General features: G+C 38.6%; 1 protein-coding gene across 8 annotated transcripts in view; it reads right to left on the reverse strand.

The window, feature by feature from the left end:
• The window catches only part of FERRY3 (FERRY endosomal RAB5 effector complex subunit 3), a 47319-nt gene that overhangs the window by 11433 nt on the left and 15090 nt on the right, over positions 1-20796 (reverse strand). For 6 of the 8 annotated variants that reach the window (XR_016394849.1, XM_022577341.3, XM_022577342.3 and 3 more), the window contains 7 exons: positions 20490-20596; positions 19925-20122; positions 18949-19077; positions 15025-15099; positions 10668-10870; positions 1180-1237; positions 409-476 (listed from right to left, as the gene is read on the reverse strand). Coding sequence is in view for 7 of the 8 variants with exons in the window: in XM_022577341.3 (XP_022433049.3) it covers positions 409-476; positions 1180-1237; positions 10668-10870; positions 15025-15099; positions 18949-19077; positions 19925-20122; positions 20490-20596 (838 nt within the window). In the remaining variant the exon portion in view is untranslated. Of the gene's footprint in view, positions 1-408; positions 477-1179; positions 1238-10667; positions 10871-15024; positions 15100-18948; positions 19078-19924; positions 20195-20489; positions 20597-20796 lie in introns of those variants that run through there. The other 2 variants (XM_089920158.1, XM_089920160.1) reach the window with 2 other exon arrangements.

Consider the following 20796-nt stretch of genomic DNA (forward strand, 5'->3'; position numbering starts at 1 on the left):
AACCTATGCTATTTCTGTCAAATAATAAGTCTGATTACCAGAAAAACCCCTAGATAACTGTAGTGCATTCAGTGATAAGTTTTGCTAAATTTTACATAGAACACGGAATCATCCTCTGCTCATGTCCTTCTTTATGAATCGATGTAACATAAATGTGGGGCGGGGCAGGAAAGATGAGTTACATTCAGCTTTGGGGTTTAATCAAAGATCCCCTGAGTGGCAGATACTAACATCTTTGACAGTAAACTAAGTGCCTTGATGGCATGCAAACACTTCTCCCCTTAAAACACAGAAAGCTGCTAGCATTTTCTTATGCTATTTTGAGTTTACGGCAGTGTGCCTAGCTATGTCTGCGAGGAATATCACAACAGAGACTGAACTGGGGTGAGAGCTATCCAGATAACACACCTGTGGTACCAGAAATTGCACTGTCCTAGAAATTCCTCCGTCCCATGAAGCCATTTCCATCATGAAACCTAAAATAGAACAACAGACTTTGCTGAATTATTAGTTCTGGTCTTCAAGCCTACCAGTCCTCTATTGAAAATAAACTGAATTTTCATCGTGGAGCTGCACGTCTTGACTTTTTAGGTAGCTACTTGCCTGTAGGAAAGGTTAAGCCTGAAGGCCAGATAAACTTCTGCAATCCTTATTTCTCCAGGCCAGAGAGGTTTCACATAGTTCCGTCAAAATACTTGTAATGATCATTTCTTAAGTCCTATTTTGCCTCCACACAATGAAGCCAAAACAGGTTATTAAAGATTAATTAAACACGTGGTTCTATTTTCTTTTCAAGAAAATAAAAGGTAACAGAGAGTAAGCTCCATCAATGTCCAAATAGTCTCACATTTCAAGAGGTCTGGAGGGAGTTCCCTGGTGGCCTAGTGGTTAGGATTACAGGCTTTCACTCCTGTGACCCGGGTTCAATCCCTGGTCAGGGAACTGAGATCCTGCAGGCCATGTGACACGGCCCAAAAAAAGAGGGCTGGAGATTTTATTTTTCGATTGGAGAAAGGTAGATAAAAAAGCCGCTATGAAATATGTGCTTGTTAAACCATTTAACTGAGGCACCAGATGACAGGGGTAACTGCTACAATTCTTTCTCCTGGTTTGCTCTACTTTCAATATTTTCAAGGAAGAAATATAGGTCGTTGTTGTTAAATATAAGGTTGTGTTTACCTTTGACACACTTAAACACAAGTTCTGCTCTCCTTAAGCACCACGGTATAGTCATTTCCTAAAAACAGAAACAAAACAAATGTTTTTAACTGAACTTTGTAAAAAAGAAAAAAATATATATACGGTCAGATCTTAATTTATCTATAATGTTGACCATCCACTTACAGGCAACCATTAGCTAATTTCAGCTAGATTTCCTCTGGTTTTTAGGCATGTAACCTGTTCCAGCTGTTAGACTATACTTGTGGAATGCAAACTAACTGAATTAGCCTAGTCAGTATAATTTTAAAAATGAACATTCCCTTAAAACTCTCTACATAATTAACTCTAAAGACAAGTATATGTGACATAGGAACTCCACCTACTTCTCTCAATATGTTAGCATGAATAATTCTATTAAATTGTACAATATTTGAATAAGCAATGCATCAAAATGTTTTCCTTGGGGCTTCCCTGGTGGCGCAGTGGTTAAGAATCTGCCTGTCAATGCAGGGGACACGGATTCTATCCCTGGTCTGGGAAGATCCAACATGCCACAGAGCAACTAAGCCCGTGTGCCGCAACTACTGAGACTGTGCTCTTGAGCTCATGAGCCACAACTACTGAGCCCGCGAGTCACAACTACTGAAGCCCACGCGCCTAGAGCCCGTGCTCCGCAACGAGAAGCCACCTCAGTGAGAAGCCCTCGTACCGCAACGAAGACCAGCCTCCGCTCACCGCAACTAGAGAAAGCCCGCACGCAGCAATGAAGACCCAATGCAGCCAAAAATAAATAAATAAATTTAAATTTAAAAAAAATGTTTTCTGTGTATAACATGTTATTACAAAGTACCAGAAACAAACAAGCGCCCTATCCCAGCCACCTAACAAACCAATGAGCTCTTTTTTGGACGCTCCTTCCTAACCCTTGGCCACGTGAACACGTGCGTGCCGCGAACCAACCAACCCACACATTTATACTTTTCTGTGGTCGTGATCAGTGATTGTGCCATTTTAAATTCTACTTCTTTTCACTATTATCGAATTACTTTGCCATGCTGCAAGTCTTTGTAACTGTAACAATAAAATATGTTTATTAATTCATTATGGTGATCCTTCAGGATCTTTTTTACACTCTTGAAAATCACTGAGGACCGCACTGAGCTTTTGTCCATGTGGATTATGTCTCCTGATATTTATTGCATTAAAAATTAAAACTGAGAAAATTTTAATTTCATTTAAAAACGATAAACCCACCATACGTCAATGTAACGTATTTTTAAAAAATGTAAAGTTACTATATTTTCCAAAACAAAAAAAATCTGAGTGAGAAGAAGGGCAATGCCTTACATATCTACAAATCTCATTAATGCCTGGCCTCACGGAAGACATCTGGACTCTCACATCTGCCTCTGCATCAATCTGCTGTGTGATCATACAGCCTCGGGAAGAACTCAGTGACGCTCATGCAAGAATGAGAATGCAAAAGGCACAGAGTGTCTTAGTATTATCATGAAAATATTTTTAGTTTTGCTGACCCCCAGAAGGGGCTAGCATCCTGGGGGTATCTTCAGAACACAATTTAAAAACTGCTGTTTTATTGAGTTAATGCATCATAATTTATTTAAAATGGCCTCTTATAACTCAATTTCCCCTTTTTGTTAATAACACTGCAGTGGACATATTTATGTATATGACGCATGTGTGTATCTACATCTATAGATGTCTTGTTTTTTGAATAATTTCCTGGGATACTTACTCCTATAGATTAGTGAAATAAAATTCAAGTTTTTCCCTAAAAGGTAATATCAATTTACATTAGCCATTAGCAATGTATGCATCATCCAATTTCATCATATTGTCCACCAGCATTTGGACACTTAAATATTATTTAAAAGATTATTTAACATACTTACTAATTTAATAGATCCAAAACAGTATCACCCTGATGGCTTTTTAAAAATAGGATTTATGTTTTGAAACAGTTTTAGGTTGACAGAAAAATTATGAAAATGGTACAGAGAATTGCCATACACTCCCACACTCAGTTTCCCCTGTTAACATCTTATATTAGTAGAGCACTAGAAGTGAGGCTGTCCACGTACCTATCAAGAATAAAGGGAACATACGACACAAATGAACTTATCTACAAAACAAAAACAGACTAACAGACATAGAGAACAGACTTGTGGTTGCCAAGGGGGAGTGGGTCGGGGGAAGGAAGGATTGGGAGTTTGGGATTAGCAGATGCAAACGATTACATATAGGATGGATAAACAACAAGGTCCTACTGTTTAGCACAGGGAACCATATCCAATATCCTGTGATAAGCCATAATGGGAAAGAATATGAAAAAAATGTAAATATATGTATAACAGTCACTTTGCTATATAACAGAAATTAAACACAACACTGTAAATCAACTATACTTCAATAAAATTTTTTAAAAAGGAATAAAGAAACCAGACTACATCAAACAATGGCAGAAAAATCCTTTAGCAATTCTAATCTACTTTGGGTTTTCAGCAATATGTACACCTAAAGCAATAGCAGACTACAACAACTGAATTTTTTTCTACATTGTAAAATCACAATTATGAAGTTATAGGAATTCGGGTGATGACACTTCGGTGAAATAACCAACACACACACAGACACAGAAACAGAAAGTCCTATTTTTAACAATTGACAGGAGAAAATTATTAAGGAGAACCTAGAAGTTCATTTTGGAAATGTTTCCCCACCAAATAAGGGCTTTAGCCCGTATCATTTAAGGAGCCAGATGAATCAGAGGCTGTTAGAAAGCAGCAGCTAGAATCTGATCTTGCAAGTACCCCATGTACTTTTATTGAACTTAATCATAACTGTCAAATTGCCACGATGTCACTAAAGGATTTCTATTTGCAGTCAGTTAAAAATAAAACCCCAAATACATTTTTATTCTTTCTACTGGGTGAACTATTCTCTTTGTAAATGCAGTACTATAAACAAATTACTTAAAAACCAGAAAAAAAACCTGAACTACTATTGACACCTTATTATTAACTCAAATCAGCCATTTCTTCTGCCTAGAATGCCCTCCCCATTCTTCCCATCTGTTGAAACCTGCTCTTCCCTCCCTAACCGTCCTCTCCTTCATGAAGTACTTCCCAGTTCCCCAGCTACAAATGGTGTCTCTGAACTCCCAGAGTACTTTGTTTTTGTTTTATCTCCATGATCACATTTTACTCTGTCTTTTTTTTTCCGGGGGGGGGGGCGCGGTGGTAGAGGAACAGGTAGGGAGATGGGATCTATGTCTTCTTTATTAAGGTGTGTGCTCTCTAAGGGCAGGAATCACTTTTTATTTACCTTTATTACCTTTATGATGATGCCTCCTGCAACACTGAGCATACAGATGCTCGGGCATACAGGTTGAGTGAGTGAACCATTTATTATCCATGGAAATTTAAAAAGAAAGTGACTTCCTCTGTAGCTAGAATTAGGCTTTGAGAGGAAACTACTTTGTTTTCTTTTTCTTTTTGGCTGTGCCTCGCGGCATGCGGGATCTTACTTCCCCGACCAGGGATCAAACCCGGGCCCTCAGCAGGAAAGTGCAGAGTCCTAACCACTGAACTGCAGGGAATTCCCAGGAAACTACTTTTTTGTGTCCAAGATACTTTTAAGATTGATAAATAAAAGGGGTCTAGTTGCCAAAAGGGCTAAAAAGTAAAGAATCCTCTTTTCCAAGACTCTGGACGCTTATAAAAATGACTAGTAGAATTGCCTGATGTTTAAATTAAGTTTATAATACGTCTTAGCTTCAAAGTTCAGGAAGAATATTTCCTTGTAACTGACAAGGCTGTTATAAGAGAGCCACGGTGCCTTACGGGAGTACACATATGCATGGAGTGACAAGTTTTTGTCTTTTGTCTTATTTCTGCCTAGTTTAAAAAAATGTACAGAGGGAGCAAGGTGACTAAGAAATACCTACCTGCGGCTAAGAGGAAATGCTGATAGCTCTGAAAACTACAATAATAATGTCTTACATTTACACAGAACTTTACAATATACATAATTTGTATCTCACAAAAAACAACTTTTATAAACTAAAAAGGACACTGAGAAAGGTAGAGTGAACCACTCAAGGTCATGTGACAGTCTGAGACCTGCATTTTTTCATTTTCTTAACAGTATCTTTTGATGAGAAAGGTTTTAAATTTTAATGAAGTACAATTTATTAAGCTTTTCTTTTATGGTTTATGTTTTTTTGGTGTCTTAACAAATCTCTGCTTAATCTGATACCAGGATTTTCTTTTGTGTTTTCCTCTAGAGGTTTTACACTGTTAGCTTTTTTGGCTTAGGTCTATGATCCATTTTAAGTTAATTTTTATGTATGATTGTGAGGTAAAGCTCAAGGTTTGTTTTGTTGTTGTTGTTGTTGTTTTCCTGTATAAATACCCAATTTTTCCAACACCACTGGTTGGAAACATTACACTTTCTCACACTGAACTGCCTTGGTATCTCTGCTGTAAATCAAATGACCATATATGCACGGATTTATTTCTGGATTCTTTATTCTGTTCCTTTGATCCACAGTCTATTCTTTTGCCAATGTCACACTGCACTGGTTATTGTAGCTTGCTAAGCTTGTAAGCCTAGAAATCAATTGCTGTAAGTTCCCCAACTTTGTTCTTTTTCAAAATTGTTTTGACTGTTTTAGGTCCTGTGTATTTCATATAAATTTTAGAATTAGCTTTATCTCCAAAATCACCTTATAAGGATTTTGACTGGGATTTAAATCTATAGATCAGTTTGAAGATAACAGTACTGAGTCTTCCAACCAATGAACATAGTATATCTATTTATTTAGGTCTTTTAAATTTCTTTCAGTAACTAAAAACTCAATTTTGTAGTTGCTAGGTCGTTTTTCACAGCATCTTTTTACTTGAAGGCATTTTAAGCTTGTCTTCAAGCTCTTTAAACACAGTAATCAACTATTTTATGGTCCGTGTCTCACAATTCCAGTGCCTCAAAAGTCTTTGTGCATCTGTTTTTAGGTTTCGTTGTTTCTGCTGGTTTTCATTAGTGGTGTTTTATTTACTTACCCTTCACTTGCATTAAACATTTTATTGAAGGATCGTATGTGGGAATAAGTGCTAAAGTATAACTGAGTATTTGCATCACTTTAAAGTGCTACTCTAAGACATAACATTTTTTCGAAATACCACGGAAATAATCAGAATCAAGGAATTATTACTATTCATACTATTATAATAAAGCACTTGTTTTTACGTATAAAAAAGCATTATCTGACAGTAGCTTGTCTTATCTGTAATTTATTGTCATCTACGATTAGCCTTTGAAACATCTCGGGCTAAGGCCAAGGCTAAGCACTACTTACATGAGGACAGCCATTGTGCAGTGTGAGCACAGAGCTTCCGAAGGGCCAGCCTTCAACATCAACATACAGAATACATATGATCCCACTGTATTAAAGTCAGGATCATGATGGAAATGATCAAAGACTGAAGCACAAGTTAGAACAGGGATAGTTCTAGTGGTTTGACCAAAAGTAGATGGAGAAAATCAAGTCCCTTCACTGCCCCACTTCTCCAAAGATCATCCCCTTTTATCCCTCAATAGCTTGCTTTCTTGCTTTTGGTATGTGTGGTTAATAGCGTGGTCTAGAGCAAATATCTATGAGCCAAATTAATACGAACTCTTCAGAATGATGTGAATTAACGCAAAGTTTCATCAGTGCTATATAGAGAACACACCAAAATACCAGCTCCGGGCAGGATCCCAGGATACCTTCGAAGCGACAGACAATTTAATTTTCACATGATATGAACACTCTCACATTCTGTTTACCTTCGCTTAGCGCTACTTAGCAGCAGGTGGATCAGAAAGGAAACTAGAAAGCTGCAGGCACCTGCACAAATACACACCCAGGTGGTTTTTAAAACCCCCATTTGCCCACACAGGGGCTCCATCCCAAGCACCCCTGTCATTTGTTCTCTGATCGAAAGCAGTGCCTAAAAAGAACGGCTTTGAGGACTCTAAACCGCAAGCTTTTGAAGTCAACAAGGTCACAAGAAGACACGATTTACTGGGTGTCATCGTGGGATGTGGCCTGTAGTCCTGTAAGGAGCTCTCTTCTGGAAGTAACCCTTAGTATATATTATACAGTAGGCGGCGTCTACAACACAGTGGGTCAGGTAAGCACAGAACGCTTTTGATCATGAGTTCTAACTAACAGCCAAGTGACTAAATCTTAGCGTCACATCTGTGAGAGTACATGTGAAAGAAATCCACTGAAGAAGCTGAACGGATCATGTGAAACACTTCAGACTTTGGAAATGAGGCAGGAAACTGGGCCCGGTGGCTATACTTTAGAGGATAAGTGGGCACGGCACACACAGAGTAAATGCTAAACCTGTGAAACTGAAATGAGGATGCCAGTTCTAATTATGATCGCAGACAATATCTTGTATCTAAAGTTAGTGGCCGCACTTTGACTACCCAACCTGAATCTTCCAACTAGAGTAAGGCTGAACTGCAGAGGTGATTAACTGGTATACGCTTTTAGGTCTTCACGGTGTGTCTTAGACGGTAGATATAAGAATTATTTCCTGGGTTTATGCACCCCTGAGGGAAATTGCAAGACTATCCTTTATCTCAAGCTTGTGCCTCAGAGGTTCCTGAACACTCACGTTAATCGGTTTCATACGCATCATCAGAAGGTGAGCAACAGCAGTCTGGCTTTCTCATTTTTTACATTCAACCATCGCTTTGGGAAACTATTTGACTGGATCTACCAAAGCTAAATGGGTGCCTGGCCTACCGTCTACCAATTCCACCCCTAAGTATGTATCCAACAGAAATGCCAAAACATATGTTCTAGAATGTTCACAGCAACATTCGTCGCAATAATCAAAACCTGGAAACCACCCGAATGTCCACAGATAGTAGAATGACTAAACAACTGTGGTCCAGTCATGCAATGGAACGCTACGTAACGATGAGAATGAGCAATCTACAACCTCAAACAGTACTATGGATAAATTTCACACACACAATGCTGAGTGAAAGAAGCCAGATACGGGAGTACGTACAACAGGATTCCACCCACATAAATTACAAAAACACACCTAACTAACCTATGCTTTTCAAAGTGAAAACAGTGGTTCCCCTTGTGGACGGAGGGAATGTGGGTTAAGCGATGCGACGGGAGCACAGGGCGATGCTGGGGTGCTTGCTGGTGACGTTCTGTTTCATCATCTGGGCGTTGGTGATGTTGGTGTTCAGTTGGCGAAAGTGTGAGCTGTATATTTATGTGTGCTTTTCTTTATGTGTATTATATGCTAATAAAAGGTTAAGAACAACATCTGCATCAACCACAACAATTATAACAACTAAAACCCTTCAGTCCCAAATGATTCAACAAGTTAACAGCACAAACAAAAGGAAAGGTCAGGAACTCAGGATTCGTGACCTGCAGGTTCACTCCCTGTCTATCAGGTTAGACTGAACTCCAGGATGACAGTGTCTTCAGATCACAAAGATCTACAGAGATAAAACTGGTAAGAGCAGGATGTCTTCCTCCTTGCCGATAGATTATTTTTTCCTTTCCTGTTTTTTTAAACTGCAATTCATTTCTACAGCTGTTTTTACCGACGCTGGGACATGGACTGTTTCCGACACTGTCATCATTACCTTGCACACACTGCAATATGGTAACTGAGAGTCTGGCAAGTCTGTTACAGGAAGAAAACAAGAGCCGAAACGCTTTGGGATCCTTGCACGAAAGCTAAGACAAATACTGCCTCTATATCCTGTGCAGTGTTGTCTGAGTTTGTAGGATAAACTTCTTGACCTGAATGGATGTTTAAATACGACCAATGGGAGGATCGTGGCTCAATATACTTTCATGAATTAAAATGGACACTCTGGAAACAGACTTAATGTTCTGCAGCTGGCTGTCCCAATTTAAAACATGTAACCTTTGTGACACTGTGGGAGAGGGCACGCTATAGTATCAGATGTCTGGAAGTAAATCCGAACTTAGTGACTTTTGGAAACACTGTTTTTGAGGTTGTTTCCCACCTACATACAACCATTTTTATAAACTGGTTAACCAGGAGTCCAGCTGCAGGAATGTTCGGATGTTTCCGTGTGGCTGGAATTCATCACAAACTTTCTTTGTCACTCCCCAAAGACTCTTTTATAGATGGACTAGTTAGTGACGCGAACAATGGCTAAAAATTCTTGATGGGACTAAAACTTTATAAAGCTACAGTGGGAAAAATAAAACAAAACAAAACATGTCGGTCAATCTCTCCTAATGCCGTTATTAGGTATGACTGAGGCTGAGAAATTAAAAAGTTTGATGCAGCTTGCATCTGACTGAGCCAGGATTCTTTTAATCAAAACGATAGTGTGTCTGGTAAAAATACAAATGAATTCTAAGTGGGAAACCATTTAAAATCATCCTGTCTTATATGGAATTGATGTGTGTGTTTATGTAGAGTATTGCATTTAAAATGAGGTGTCCTATAACGTGATGAGTCTAACCGGGGACTGACTCACTCTAAAAAGTACAGTATCAGATCTTTTACCCTGCGCTTTACGATACAGTATTTATACACATCTATTATTTTGGTAAACAACTTTTAATAATCGATGATCAAACTTCCTTCCTTTCACAAGCTGTACTCGCCAGTTAGCCATTTTGCTTTTTAAAAAAGTGCCACTCAAAACAAGCAGGCACCATGTTGCTGACATGGGTCCTTCACCACGTTGGCCACTGGCTCTCCCAGAAGGACTTGCCTGCACCCGTTTGTTTTGAGGCTGCTTTGCTCCTCCAGACTATCTGAAGTTGAATTTTTAGTCTCTGTATTATTTCTACAACTTATCCCTTCTAACTGGTTTTTATGTAGGTAAGGGACGAAAGCAGGAGAGAAAGCAAACAGCCGTGGAAAGAGATTTTTAAATTAAAAATGTAAAATAAAGTTCAGTACATCATAAAATGAATGAATGATTATGCCACATTTTGGTCATAGAAGCCAGTACTTGTATTATACCAAGAGCATCCTTGAGACAATGTCAAAATGAGGCTGGCTTCTTCCTATCATCTAGCTTCTCTTTCTATTGCCTATTAATGCGTACTAATTTTAATGTTAGCCGAAGCCAAATACAAATGTGGAGGTGAATCTAAAGCTACTTAAGACAAAAACAGATGAGGAGGGGGAGGATTAGGGGCACATGCCTTATCCAAAGCTAAAAAGAAGTCTGGCTTTCTAGGTTACCTACTATAGGATAATGCTAGAATTCTTTTGAACATATTTGGTTAAGGATTATTCACTGTTTATGTTATATGTCACTCAATTCTATTGATGACATATAGGAGATGCAGATAGGAGATGCAAAGCCTCATTAGTTAAACAGCTTTTAAAATGTAAAGTGGATTATTATTATTATACAATATTTTAACATTTTCAGAAAACGTTGGTATTCTTCTGTCTGCTTACCTCTGACATATCATGCACCAGCAGGAGAGGAATACTTATGGTTGTGATGTCATGGGTGCAGCAAACCTTGAGTATGTTTCGGAGACCCATAATGGCAGGGTCCCGAGCAGTGATGTTTCCCGATTTCACGTTGTCGTCCACACAGAGATGGAAAGCAACATGTATTTCTGAGAGATTAGAATGCCGAGTAATGTAAAATTCTCCTGTGAACAGCAGATACGATCATGACTTTCAAATGCATAAGTCACACTTATCAGTGGGCTTCGTAAACAACTGTAGTGGCAGCCAATGTGCTGAACCAGCAGAGGTGTTATCGGGAACCTGTGTTGGACTCAGGAAGCAAATATAATTAGTGCTCCTTCATTCTTGGAAAGACGGGTGATGAAAAGAGAGGCCAAATTTACCTTAGGTTCCTAAATTGGTATGAAGAGACCACCAAGCTTATTTACTCGTAAGTAGGTCAAACGAGTACTCATCATCGCTATTTTGATGTAAATGCTCAAAACGTCGTACTTAACTCAAACTTAACATGTAAAAACAGGCTACTTGATGACCTGTCTTCCCTGCACCCTGAACCTGCTTCTCTCCATCTCGGTTTATGGGTCCAGTCCCCCTCCCGTTAGCTGCACAGGGCAGAAACCAGGAGTTGCCCTTAATTACTTTCTTTCTCTCACTGCCTCTTCCCCGATCCAATTCACCACCAGCTATTTTCAGTGTATCTGCAACATATACCTCAAATATCTCAAATCTGAGCATTCCATTTTTATTGCCATCACCCTAGTTCATGCTACCATCATTTCACTTAGGTTTCTGTAATAGCCTCTTAATTAACCTCTGTTCCTATTCTTGCCCACCTACAAACCACATCCACATTTGCAGTTAAAACGATTTAAGTATAAATCAGATTATATCACTCTCCCATTTAACATGACTCACACGACACTCAGGAAAAAATCCAAACTCCGTCCTCTTGTCTCACCCTCTGCTCCTGCCTCAGCCACACAGACTCTCCTTAAGATCTTCAGACACACAGGGCTTGTTCCCGATCCAGGGCTGCTCCCCGAGAGAAGCTTTCCCCCCAAGATTCTTGTCGACTGACCGCTTTTCGCCAAGCACACCTCAGAGTGAAGGTCACCTCCTCCCAGAGGTCTTCCTTGACTGACCCATCTGACTGATATAGGATTCCCTCACACCTCACTTATTCTCTTTCACATTGTTCTATGTTCTTCTCAGCACTGAAATTCTTCTGTTATTTGTTTATGAGGTTATTTTAAAGGGACCACTGTTTACACGCCGTGACTGTAGGGATTTTTTTCTCTCTTGTTTAATGTTCTATCTCTGGCACGTGGAACAGCAGGGCCTGGTACATAGAAGGTACTCAGTAAACATCTGTTCACTGAATGGGAAACAAATGTTTTGGACTGAATGCCGGCACAGTGTTTTATCAAACCTTAACATCCAGGCTTTCTACAATCACTCTATTTTCTATGTAGCCATGCTAGCCATTGGCTTTTATATTCTGCAGTTTCTGTCAATATAAATAAATAAAATATATTTAAAAAATGGGTTTTTTTTGCGGTACGTGGGCCTCTCACCGTTGTGGCCTCTCCCGTTGCGGAGCACAGGCTCCGGACGCGCAGGCTCAGCGGCCATGGCTCATGGGCCCAGCCACTCCGCGGCACGTGGGATCTTCCCGGACTGGGGCACAAACCCATTTCCCCTGCATCGGCAGGCGGACTCTCAACCACCACGCCACCAGGTAAGCCCTAAAAAATATGTTTTTATAAACACACCTGACTCACTGGAAAATCTGTTATGTCCTTCTAGGAAAACTCTGCTCTTCTAAGAACTATTCTTCTATCACTAACCGACGTCCTCACAAATTCTGCTCATCCTGGCTTCAAAGTCCTTATCTTAGGATTTTACTTATATTTATTTATAAACATATAGTATTTTTGAAGTATTGAATATACTTTGGCACAATGTTTAACCATTTCCAATTACTAGTGTACATAAGCTGTGCCCATGGATGCCACTGAAAGGCCCCAGGCAAAGGTCTTTTTTTTTTTCTTTAACTTATACAGTAAAAGAACTAGATAAGCAGTAAAAGAGAAAGGCCAGGGACTTCCCTGGTGGTGCAGTGGTTAAGAATCCGCCTGCCAATGCAGGGGACACGGGTTCGAGCCCTGGTCCGGGAAGATCCCACATGCCGCAGAGCAACTAAGCCCGTGTGCCACAACTACTGAGCCTGCGCTCTAGAGCCCGCGAGCCACAACTACTGAGCCCTCTTGCCACAACTACTGAAGCCCACGCGCCTAGAGCCCATGCTCTGCAACAAGAGAAGCCACGGCAATGAGAAGCCCACGCACTGCAACGAAGGGTAGCCCCTGCTCGCCACAACTAGAGAAAGCCCGCGCGCAGCAATGAAGACCCAATGCAGCCAAAAATAAAATAAATATATTAAAAGAAAAAAAGATAAAGGCCAGTGACAGATCTAAACAAACCAGACAAAGGAAAAGTAAAAAAAAAAAATTGTCCGGCGAGGAGTAGTATAGCAATTTCCCTGGCAGGCAATAAAAGACGCAGACTGCTTATCAGAGACCCAGTATATCCAATGAAGCGTGTCACCTCTTGAACTCCTCCTGATGGTTCACACGGTGGTACTCATAGCATTAAACATGGGCTACGGTCCAGGACTGAGGCTGAGGACTGAGTGGACAAGTCAGGTGCTCCTAACCCCCAAACTGGCACTGCTTCGTTTGACCTCAGATAACCTGTCCTGGGCCTCATTTTATCCGTTAGTAAGATGGGGGTCTCGGAGCTGGTAGTAGTAATCAAAATAACATAATATGGTAGAAAAGGGACCAGACTGGGTGTTAAAAAGACCTGGTCTCTAGCATTTATTGGTGGAATGATCTTGGGCAAATCAATACAACTTAACAGATCCTCTGTACTTTGTGAATTAAATGGGGAAAATAATGCCTGACTGCTTTCCTTAGAAAATCGTTTTGAGAATTAGATGATATAAACTACAAATACTTAGATAATGATAAAGCAAACCCACTGGTTAAAAGATACATAAATCAAACTTTTTCTTTGCAACTTCAAAATCTAAAGGCACTTTGTGATTTGGATCTTTCTCACCTCCTGTACACTTCCTGGCCACGCAGCGTCCTTTACCCAAATGGAAATTCAGATGCTATCAGCATAGCTAACTGAATTGTCACTACTTCTTTGCTGAGGAGGACTTCTGACATAGTCTTCTGATTTGCTGGTAATAATGAGATACTAACCTATAGGCTTTTTCCAAAAAGGAGCAAGAAGGAACAGAAATACAGCAGTAAAGAGTTAAGTTTAAAAAAAAGTCAGACGTCGGTACCTCCGGAACAGATAAGATTGGCACATTTTAAGAAAGCCACAAAATATAGATGATTTAAATTATGGATCTACGAAGAGAAATACAATAAATCCTGTCTCAATGGAGGTATTTTTAGATGGAGTGGAGGACAGTTTCCTGTTCCACAAAGTGGAGGAAACAGCATGTGGTGATGTAATCCACCACTAACATTATCCGCGAAGGTGGGCTATCTGAGGTGGGAGCATATTCGGAAGCTGATGGCCACAAGCGAACTGGCCGGGAGACAAAATGAGCACCAGGAATAAACGGAATGTGACGACCTATGTGCAGAAAATCCGGGGAAGGACATGTGAGGAGACAAACTTGGTTGTGTATGAACCTGCAACATTTACTGTTTGGTTTAAAAGACTTTACACTTATAACGTCTACAAATAGGCCTTCCCTGTTATGCCCTGTCATACAAACACTACACTACTAAGGATCATCAGAGTGCATTCAGCCTGGAAGAGGATCAAGAGAGTGAATTTCCAGTTGATAAACAATATAATAATTAATAAAGCAGGAGAATTTACGGGGCAATGGCAATAAGAAAGATGCTAAATCAGATGACCCATGTTCTTTCCACATGTTCAACTGTTCACACCTCTACTTACTATTGTTTATTTCATAGTAGAAATCATTTTTTGGTTCATTTAAGAAACTAAGAAACAACGTATAAAAGAGGACATTTGAAATAGCAAATAACGATTAGACTTATGCAACTGCTTGAGGAATTTTTCTTGTTTGGATCCAGGAAAAGTCAGTGCTACTATAAGAATAAAGATTTAATTGCAGACCATTGTGACAGTGTGTTTATAGATGATAGATACAATGTTCTAAAGTGATACACTGACCAACAAAAATTTTATAAGGTACCCCATAAGCACTTATGTTTCAAATCTATGATTTCAATGTATGTGATTCTAAGAAAATTGCAGTTTAAAGTAAAATAATACTTACCAGGTAGAATGTTTAAATAGTTTCTATCTGCATTCTTAGTCTTATCATCACTTCCTCCATTTCGGTTTCCAGAATCTATTCATAAGGTAGTTATGCAACGGGAAAGAACACAATAACATATGAAAACACATTACTACTATTATTCCCCAAACAACCACAACAACAGCAAAAATTTACTAAGGATCTCTAGGTGCCAGGTGACAGTCAGATACATGCTTTACATGGATGGTCTCATTTAATTCTTACAAAACCCCTCTAACCACAACCCTATGAGGGACTAGTGCTCTCTTCACGTTATACACGAGAAGAGAGGATTAGAGAGGTTAATTCACTTAATGGGGAAGGCACAGGTAAGTGGTGGAACCAGGTCTCGATCCCACATACTCAGATTCCAAAGCCTGTGGTCTGGACCACTTTAGACTTGCCAATCCCCTATTTTTCATCTGGGAGGTTCAGGGCACTAAGCTAACTACACATAAAATGACTTCATTAGACAGTTGTGGGGTGGCCAGCTTTATTTTTAGAATCTGAGTCACTGCTGTTGATATAACTTGTTCAGGACGATCAGCTAATGGTTAGCAGCACCAGGAATCACCTGCTATTCAGCCCATTCCTGAAATTTGTTACTTCTTATCTAACACTGTATACAGTTTCTTTCAAACAGACAGGTGAGATTCTGTTTCAAATGGAATTTTTTTTTTTCAGATATTCAATAGTTCTTCTTCCTTTTTAGAAGGCATGATATTACTTTGAGGGATAAATGTTGGTAAAATAAGATATATCACATTTGATCATTCATTATTATGGTTGAACACAAATTATTTTATACATGTACATATATTTTTAATAGAAGATACATCTGAATTTTATAAGAATTCTATGAGAACTGAAAACTGCAGGATGAATATTAGCATTCAAAGTAGCTATCTTTAAGAGGCTGTATATTTATTCAAATTAAATATAAAACTATATTGAAATGGCCTTCAACATCAGAAAATCACTTGAAAACAGTCAGAACTTCAAATGAGTAAACTGAAAATACCAAGGGAGGCTTATGGTTTCAAACAAGTTCTGAATAAAAGTAACCAAATATTTTTACCCACTGACTACTTTGAGTAACTGATTTACAACATCATACCTTGTAAATGCATATATTTTATAAATAGAGAGAGGGAGAGAGAGGCATAGAGAGAAGGCTCTGTGTTGCCAGAATCCACATGTAATGCAACAGTCTGATTCTCATACAGACCCATGTAATCGATAGGCTTTGAATAAATGTCTGCTCACAGCGCAGAAAACAAAAACGATAAATGAAGACTCTCATTTTGTTCACGTGGAATATGAACAGACAGAATCCCTACTAAGTAAACAAGAAAGAACAGTTTCTAGTCCATCTCCCGTTCCGTGTTTCAATGGTAATACCTTATAATACTAAGAAGATGGCTAAATTTTTTTAATGTATATAAAACATGTACAAAAAATGAAATTGCTTTTGGCTTATCATGAACCACAGAAATATAAAGATGCTGATATAATAGGCACAGTGAGAAAAACAATAGAATGTCTTAGAATAGACAGTACTTGCGTATCAGGATGTAAACGTGTAGAACAAACACGTGGGCATGCTCAGAAAAGGAAAAGATGGAGAAAGTATTTTCGCAAAACTCTTCTATAACAACACGCGGGTTCCTCTAAGAAAGTAGTCTTTTATAAACCTACTTGTTTCACTGACTCACTTAAACCACAAAATAGTTGCTTGAACAAGAACAAAATACTACCATGATGTACACACGTTGCCTTAACCGTATGTGGTTTAAAAACTTCCTCTCATAAACTTTGCGTCCTCCGCCTTCTCCCACACCTGTCATGATCTCAATCTTCATGCTTTTAGTTACTACTAAGAATAATAGTTGAATGTGTCTGATCACATCCTTGCTAGTCTGAATGAGACGGAGGAAGGAGTGGCAGAAGAATAAGAGGACAGACTGTAATTTTCTGAAAGGTCCTTCGTTGGGATACACTGCCACACTGATTTCCTAAGGCTCAGCCTGGCTCTGTTGTACGTGACAGACATTGCCACTACAAAGCCATGGTTACCCGGAGTGGAAATACAAACTGGTGGGGCCGCTGTGGAGGGCAGCTGCTGACACTATCAAAATTACAAATGCACGTGCCCTTTAGCTCAGGAATTTCTCTTCACAAATCTATTCCATAGATATGCTCAGTCACGCATGACAATATATGTGTACGGTTATTCATGCACTATTACTTATAAGAGCAAAACTTGGGAACAGATAAAATGTCTATCAATAGGGAACTGATCACTAGTGGGATATCCTGCAGTGGAACACTATCCAGCAGTGAAAAGCTCCAAGGATGCTCTTTCTGTACAGATACGAAATGATGTCCAAGAAAAACTGTTCAGTGAAAAAAAGCAGAGGACAGAGAAGTGCGCAGAGAAAGTTGCCATTTGTGTGAAAAGGCAAAATACATAAATACACACACACACATAAACACGTCCAGAAGGTACATGTGACACAGCACTGGCTGCCTCTGGAGCAGGAAACTGGATGGCTGGTGGACAGAGATACAAAGACTTTTCACTGTATGCTCTTTTGTACAGTTTGAATTGTGAATCTTCAGATTGTTTTACCTATTTTAGAAATGATTAAAATATAAATAAAACGCTTTTTTTTTTACATCGACTGAATGAACACGAAAACTACCGTGACTGCTAATCACAGCCCTCTAGTTGAGCCTAGAGAGCTGCATTCTAGAATTCTAGCATCAAGAGAATGGGGGGAATTCCTCATGGGATAGAGAACAAAGACATCAAGCAAAGATACAGCAGTCTCTCTCTCTGTTTACTCAAAAATACAAAACATGTGAACCCAAAGTATATAAGGGTTTCTTTGAAACGCTGCAGTTGCAAAACAAACAAATAAGACAGACATCCAAAGTACCAGAAGTAGATTTAAAGGTCTGACCAGCAACCGTTTAAAACCCTGCCGTATTTCATTTCCTGCACAAGACATCAAGTTTCCATAAGAAATAATAAAACACTGAGTATGCACTCAAGCCAGATAGGAGCATGTATTATAATTCTATGCCTGTGACATAATATGAAATGTCAGAAAAATAAGAAAAACACACCCTATGTATATTTTTAAATGAATACTACCCTTATATTTAGGTCCTAACTAAACAGACTTATGGCACCAATATAATTTTTAAAAAGGCTACCTTTTAAACTTTCATTTTTCAATTAAAGATAGCAGAACTACTCCATAATTTGAGTCAGAGTGTTTTCTTTTATGTCTTCCCTAAGGTCTCCTTATGCATAAATAGAAATCTTCTGAAGAAAAATGCCATGAACTTCTTCCATAGCTTTAAAATCACCTTCCAGTAAATTTCCTAAAAGGATGTTCAGATTGTGGATAAATATAGAAAAAGCAGGACATAATTCTAAATGTAGTAATTTTTTAAAAGAACAACCAAAACCAATTCTTGTAACTGACTTCGTGCTACCTAAGTGGATCAAAGATGGAACATATAAAAAGTGTGTATTTTGGGCTATTTACCCTATGATTTCAATGTCCTTTATAGTACTAATTATATCCATTTTAGAGATACAGAACTTGGATCAAAAGATCACCAACTTTCCACTGAGTGCCTACTTCAAGTATAACTATGGAATTGAATTTTAAAAACAGTTTTTCTAAGGATCTTGAACAAAATCACACAAACAAGGAAATTAAGAACAGAATTCAAGCTTCTAAAGACCCTGAATTTTGTTCTTAATTTCTTTCTTGCATCTTCCCACCGATCCAACTTTCTCTACTTCAGATGGCCCATATGCTAGGAGGGTGCTTAGGGACAGAACATCCTGAAAGTGAAATTTTTAAAAATCTGAGTTTCACTGACCGTGTGATTCTTTCAGCTTGCTCCTGCGCTGGGTTCTGGCGTAAAGTACCACCTGCTGGACAACCTCCAGCTGCTCTTCAATTCGGGGAAAATGAAAGTCAGTGCATTCTTGGCAAACTGTGGCGAAATCTAAGGGAGCCAACACAGTTACGAACTTCTAAAGGTGAAGTATCAAGTATTTAGTATTTACTCACAGACAATGAGATCTAGCAGCAAGAGAATACAGCATTCACAAGGACGACTTCTCATACTTGTCCTTTCAATAATTATGTCTTACCAAGTTAGGGGACAACAATTTGGTTTTGATCAGAAACTTAATCTCTCAATCGCCCAGAAGAGTAAACAATTAATAGGCAAGGAAATTTTAATATAAGTCCAAACCTTCTTTAAATAATATATACTTTGATCGTAATCCAGTCCCCAAAAGTGCTAAGAAATATAAGGTTCTTTTATTTATAATAGAAAATAAACTATATTCAAGCTTCTTTTAAAAAGTTATACATTTGAATATACTTTATATATTAAAATTTTTAAAATAATCATAAAAAATTAATTGTACTAAGAGGGAAAGTAGAATTTTACCTAGCATATTTAAGAAATAGGTTATTTAAGAAAAGAAAGAAAAAAAGGATAAATGGATGAACTAAAATTCACTGAGTCAGGATCTGCTCCTTTTTGAAAAATACATTTATATCTTGATTATTCTTTTTGTTATACCTTGAAACAAGGATCCTGTAAGAGTATTATCTACAATGTGATAGAATTTTAAGAAAAATGAAACACCCTGAAGCACCCTAGGCCTGCTAAAGTATGAAACAAACCTCAAATGGCAGTGTCTGGGTATGTGTGCTGTTTGGTCTACTTGAATACCGGGGTGACTCAAGCCTTTTTTAAAGTTTTTCACTAATTCCTTTCTTTTTAGAATGGCATTAAATGGAGAACTTTAATGGCATAAATATGCATAATGTTAACTTACCTCTTTTAATACCACTATATGAATTGATTCGGTTATCCACTAGCAACACCAGGCCACAGAGGGACGTGGAGTAAAGCGACAGTGCTGTCTGGAGTCGGTGGAGCTTCACACCACTTCGGTGGCTCCTCTTGTGCTTACAGAAATCCAGCATATCTGCTCTCAGCAACCTCAGGTTATGCATGGTCTTCAACTGGGCTCCTGGGGGTAGGCAACAAGCCCAGAAAGATACTTAGACAGCTGCAGAAAGCCAGCTGGGCAGGAGGCAAATCTCTGTGGCAAGAATCCAGATACATCTGTGCTATGAATAATTAAAATGGGCCTTTTGCAATTTTCTATTTGAATAACTATTAACATTGCATCTTTCTATTTGCAGAGAAATAATACATGAGCTAAAATAGAAAACTTATAGCCAATAAACTATAGGCTTTCTTGGAGCAGAACACAATTTTTAATAAAAAGAACCTGGGTATATTCTACTCACATGCTAGGGATTTTTCTCTTACAGCATTAAAAAAAGTTTCACAGGTTACAATAAATTGTGACTGCAAAAAATTAATATACTTACCTAAGTGAATGGTAAAACTTTCTTCTAACTTTCTCTGTTCCTCATAAATCCTTCCATTTGCTTCAGCGGATTCTCTGAGCTGACTTGGTTGAACTTTAATTTCCTCACTGAAATTGAAAAAATTATTGATATGCTTTTTTTTCTTTTTTGTATGTTTGTCAAAAACGTTTCCTAAAGGAAAGAAAGCTTTACGGTTAAATGAGATGAAACAGCAGAAAGTAGCACTTAATTTATTCCTAAATTTATCCTTTATCCATGGGGACAAGTGAGATCATTAACACAGGTTGTAAAATTCCTACTTATTCTT

The sequence above is a fragment of the Delphinapterus leucas genome, chromosome 11 (genome assembly GCF_059928025.1).
Source record: "Delphinapterus leucas isolate spDelLeu-1000000601 "Yukka" chromosome 11, BTC_Dleu_Yukka2, whole genome shotgun sequence".
NCBI lineage: Eukaryota > Metazoa > Chordata > Mammalia > Artiodactyla > Monodontidae > Delphinapterus > Delphinapterus leucas.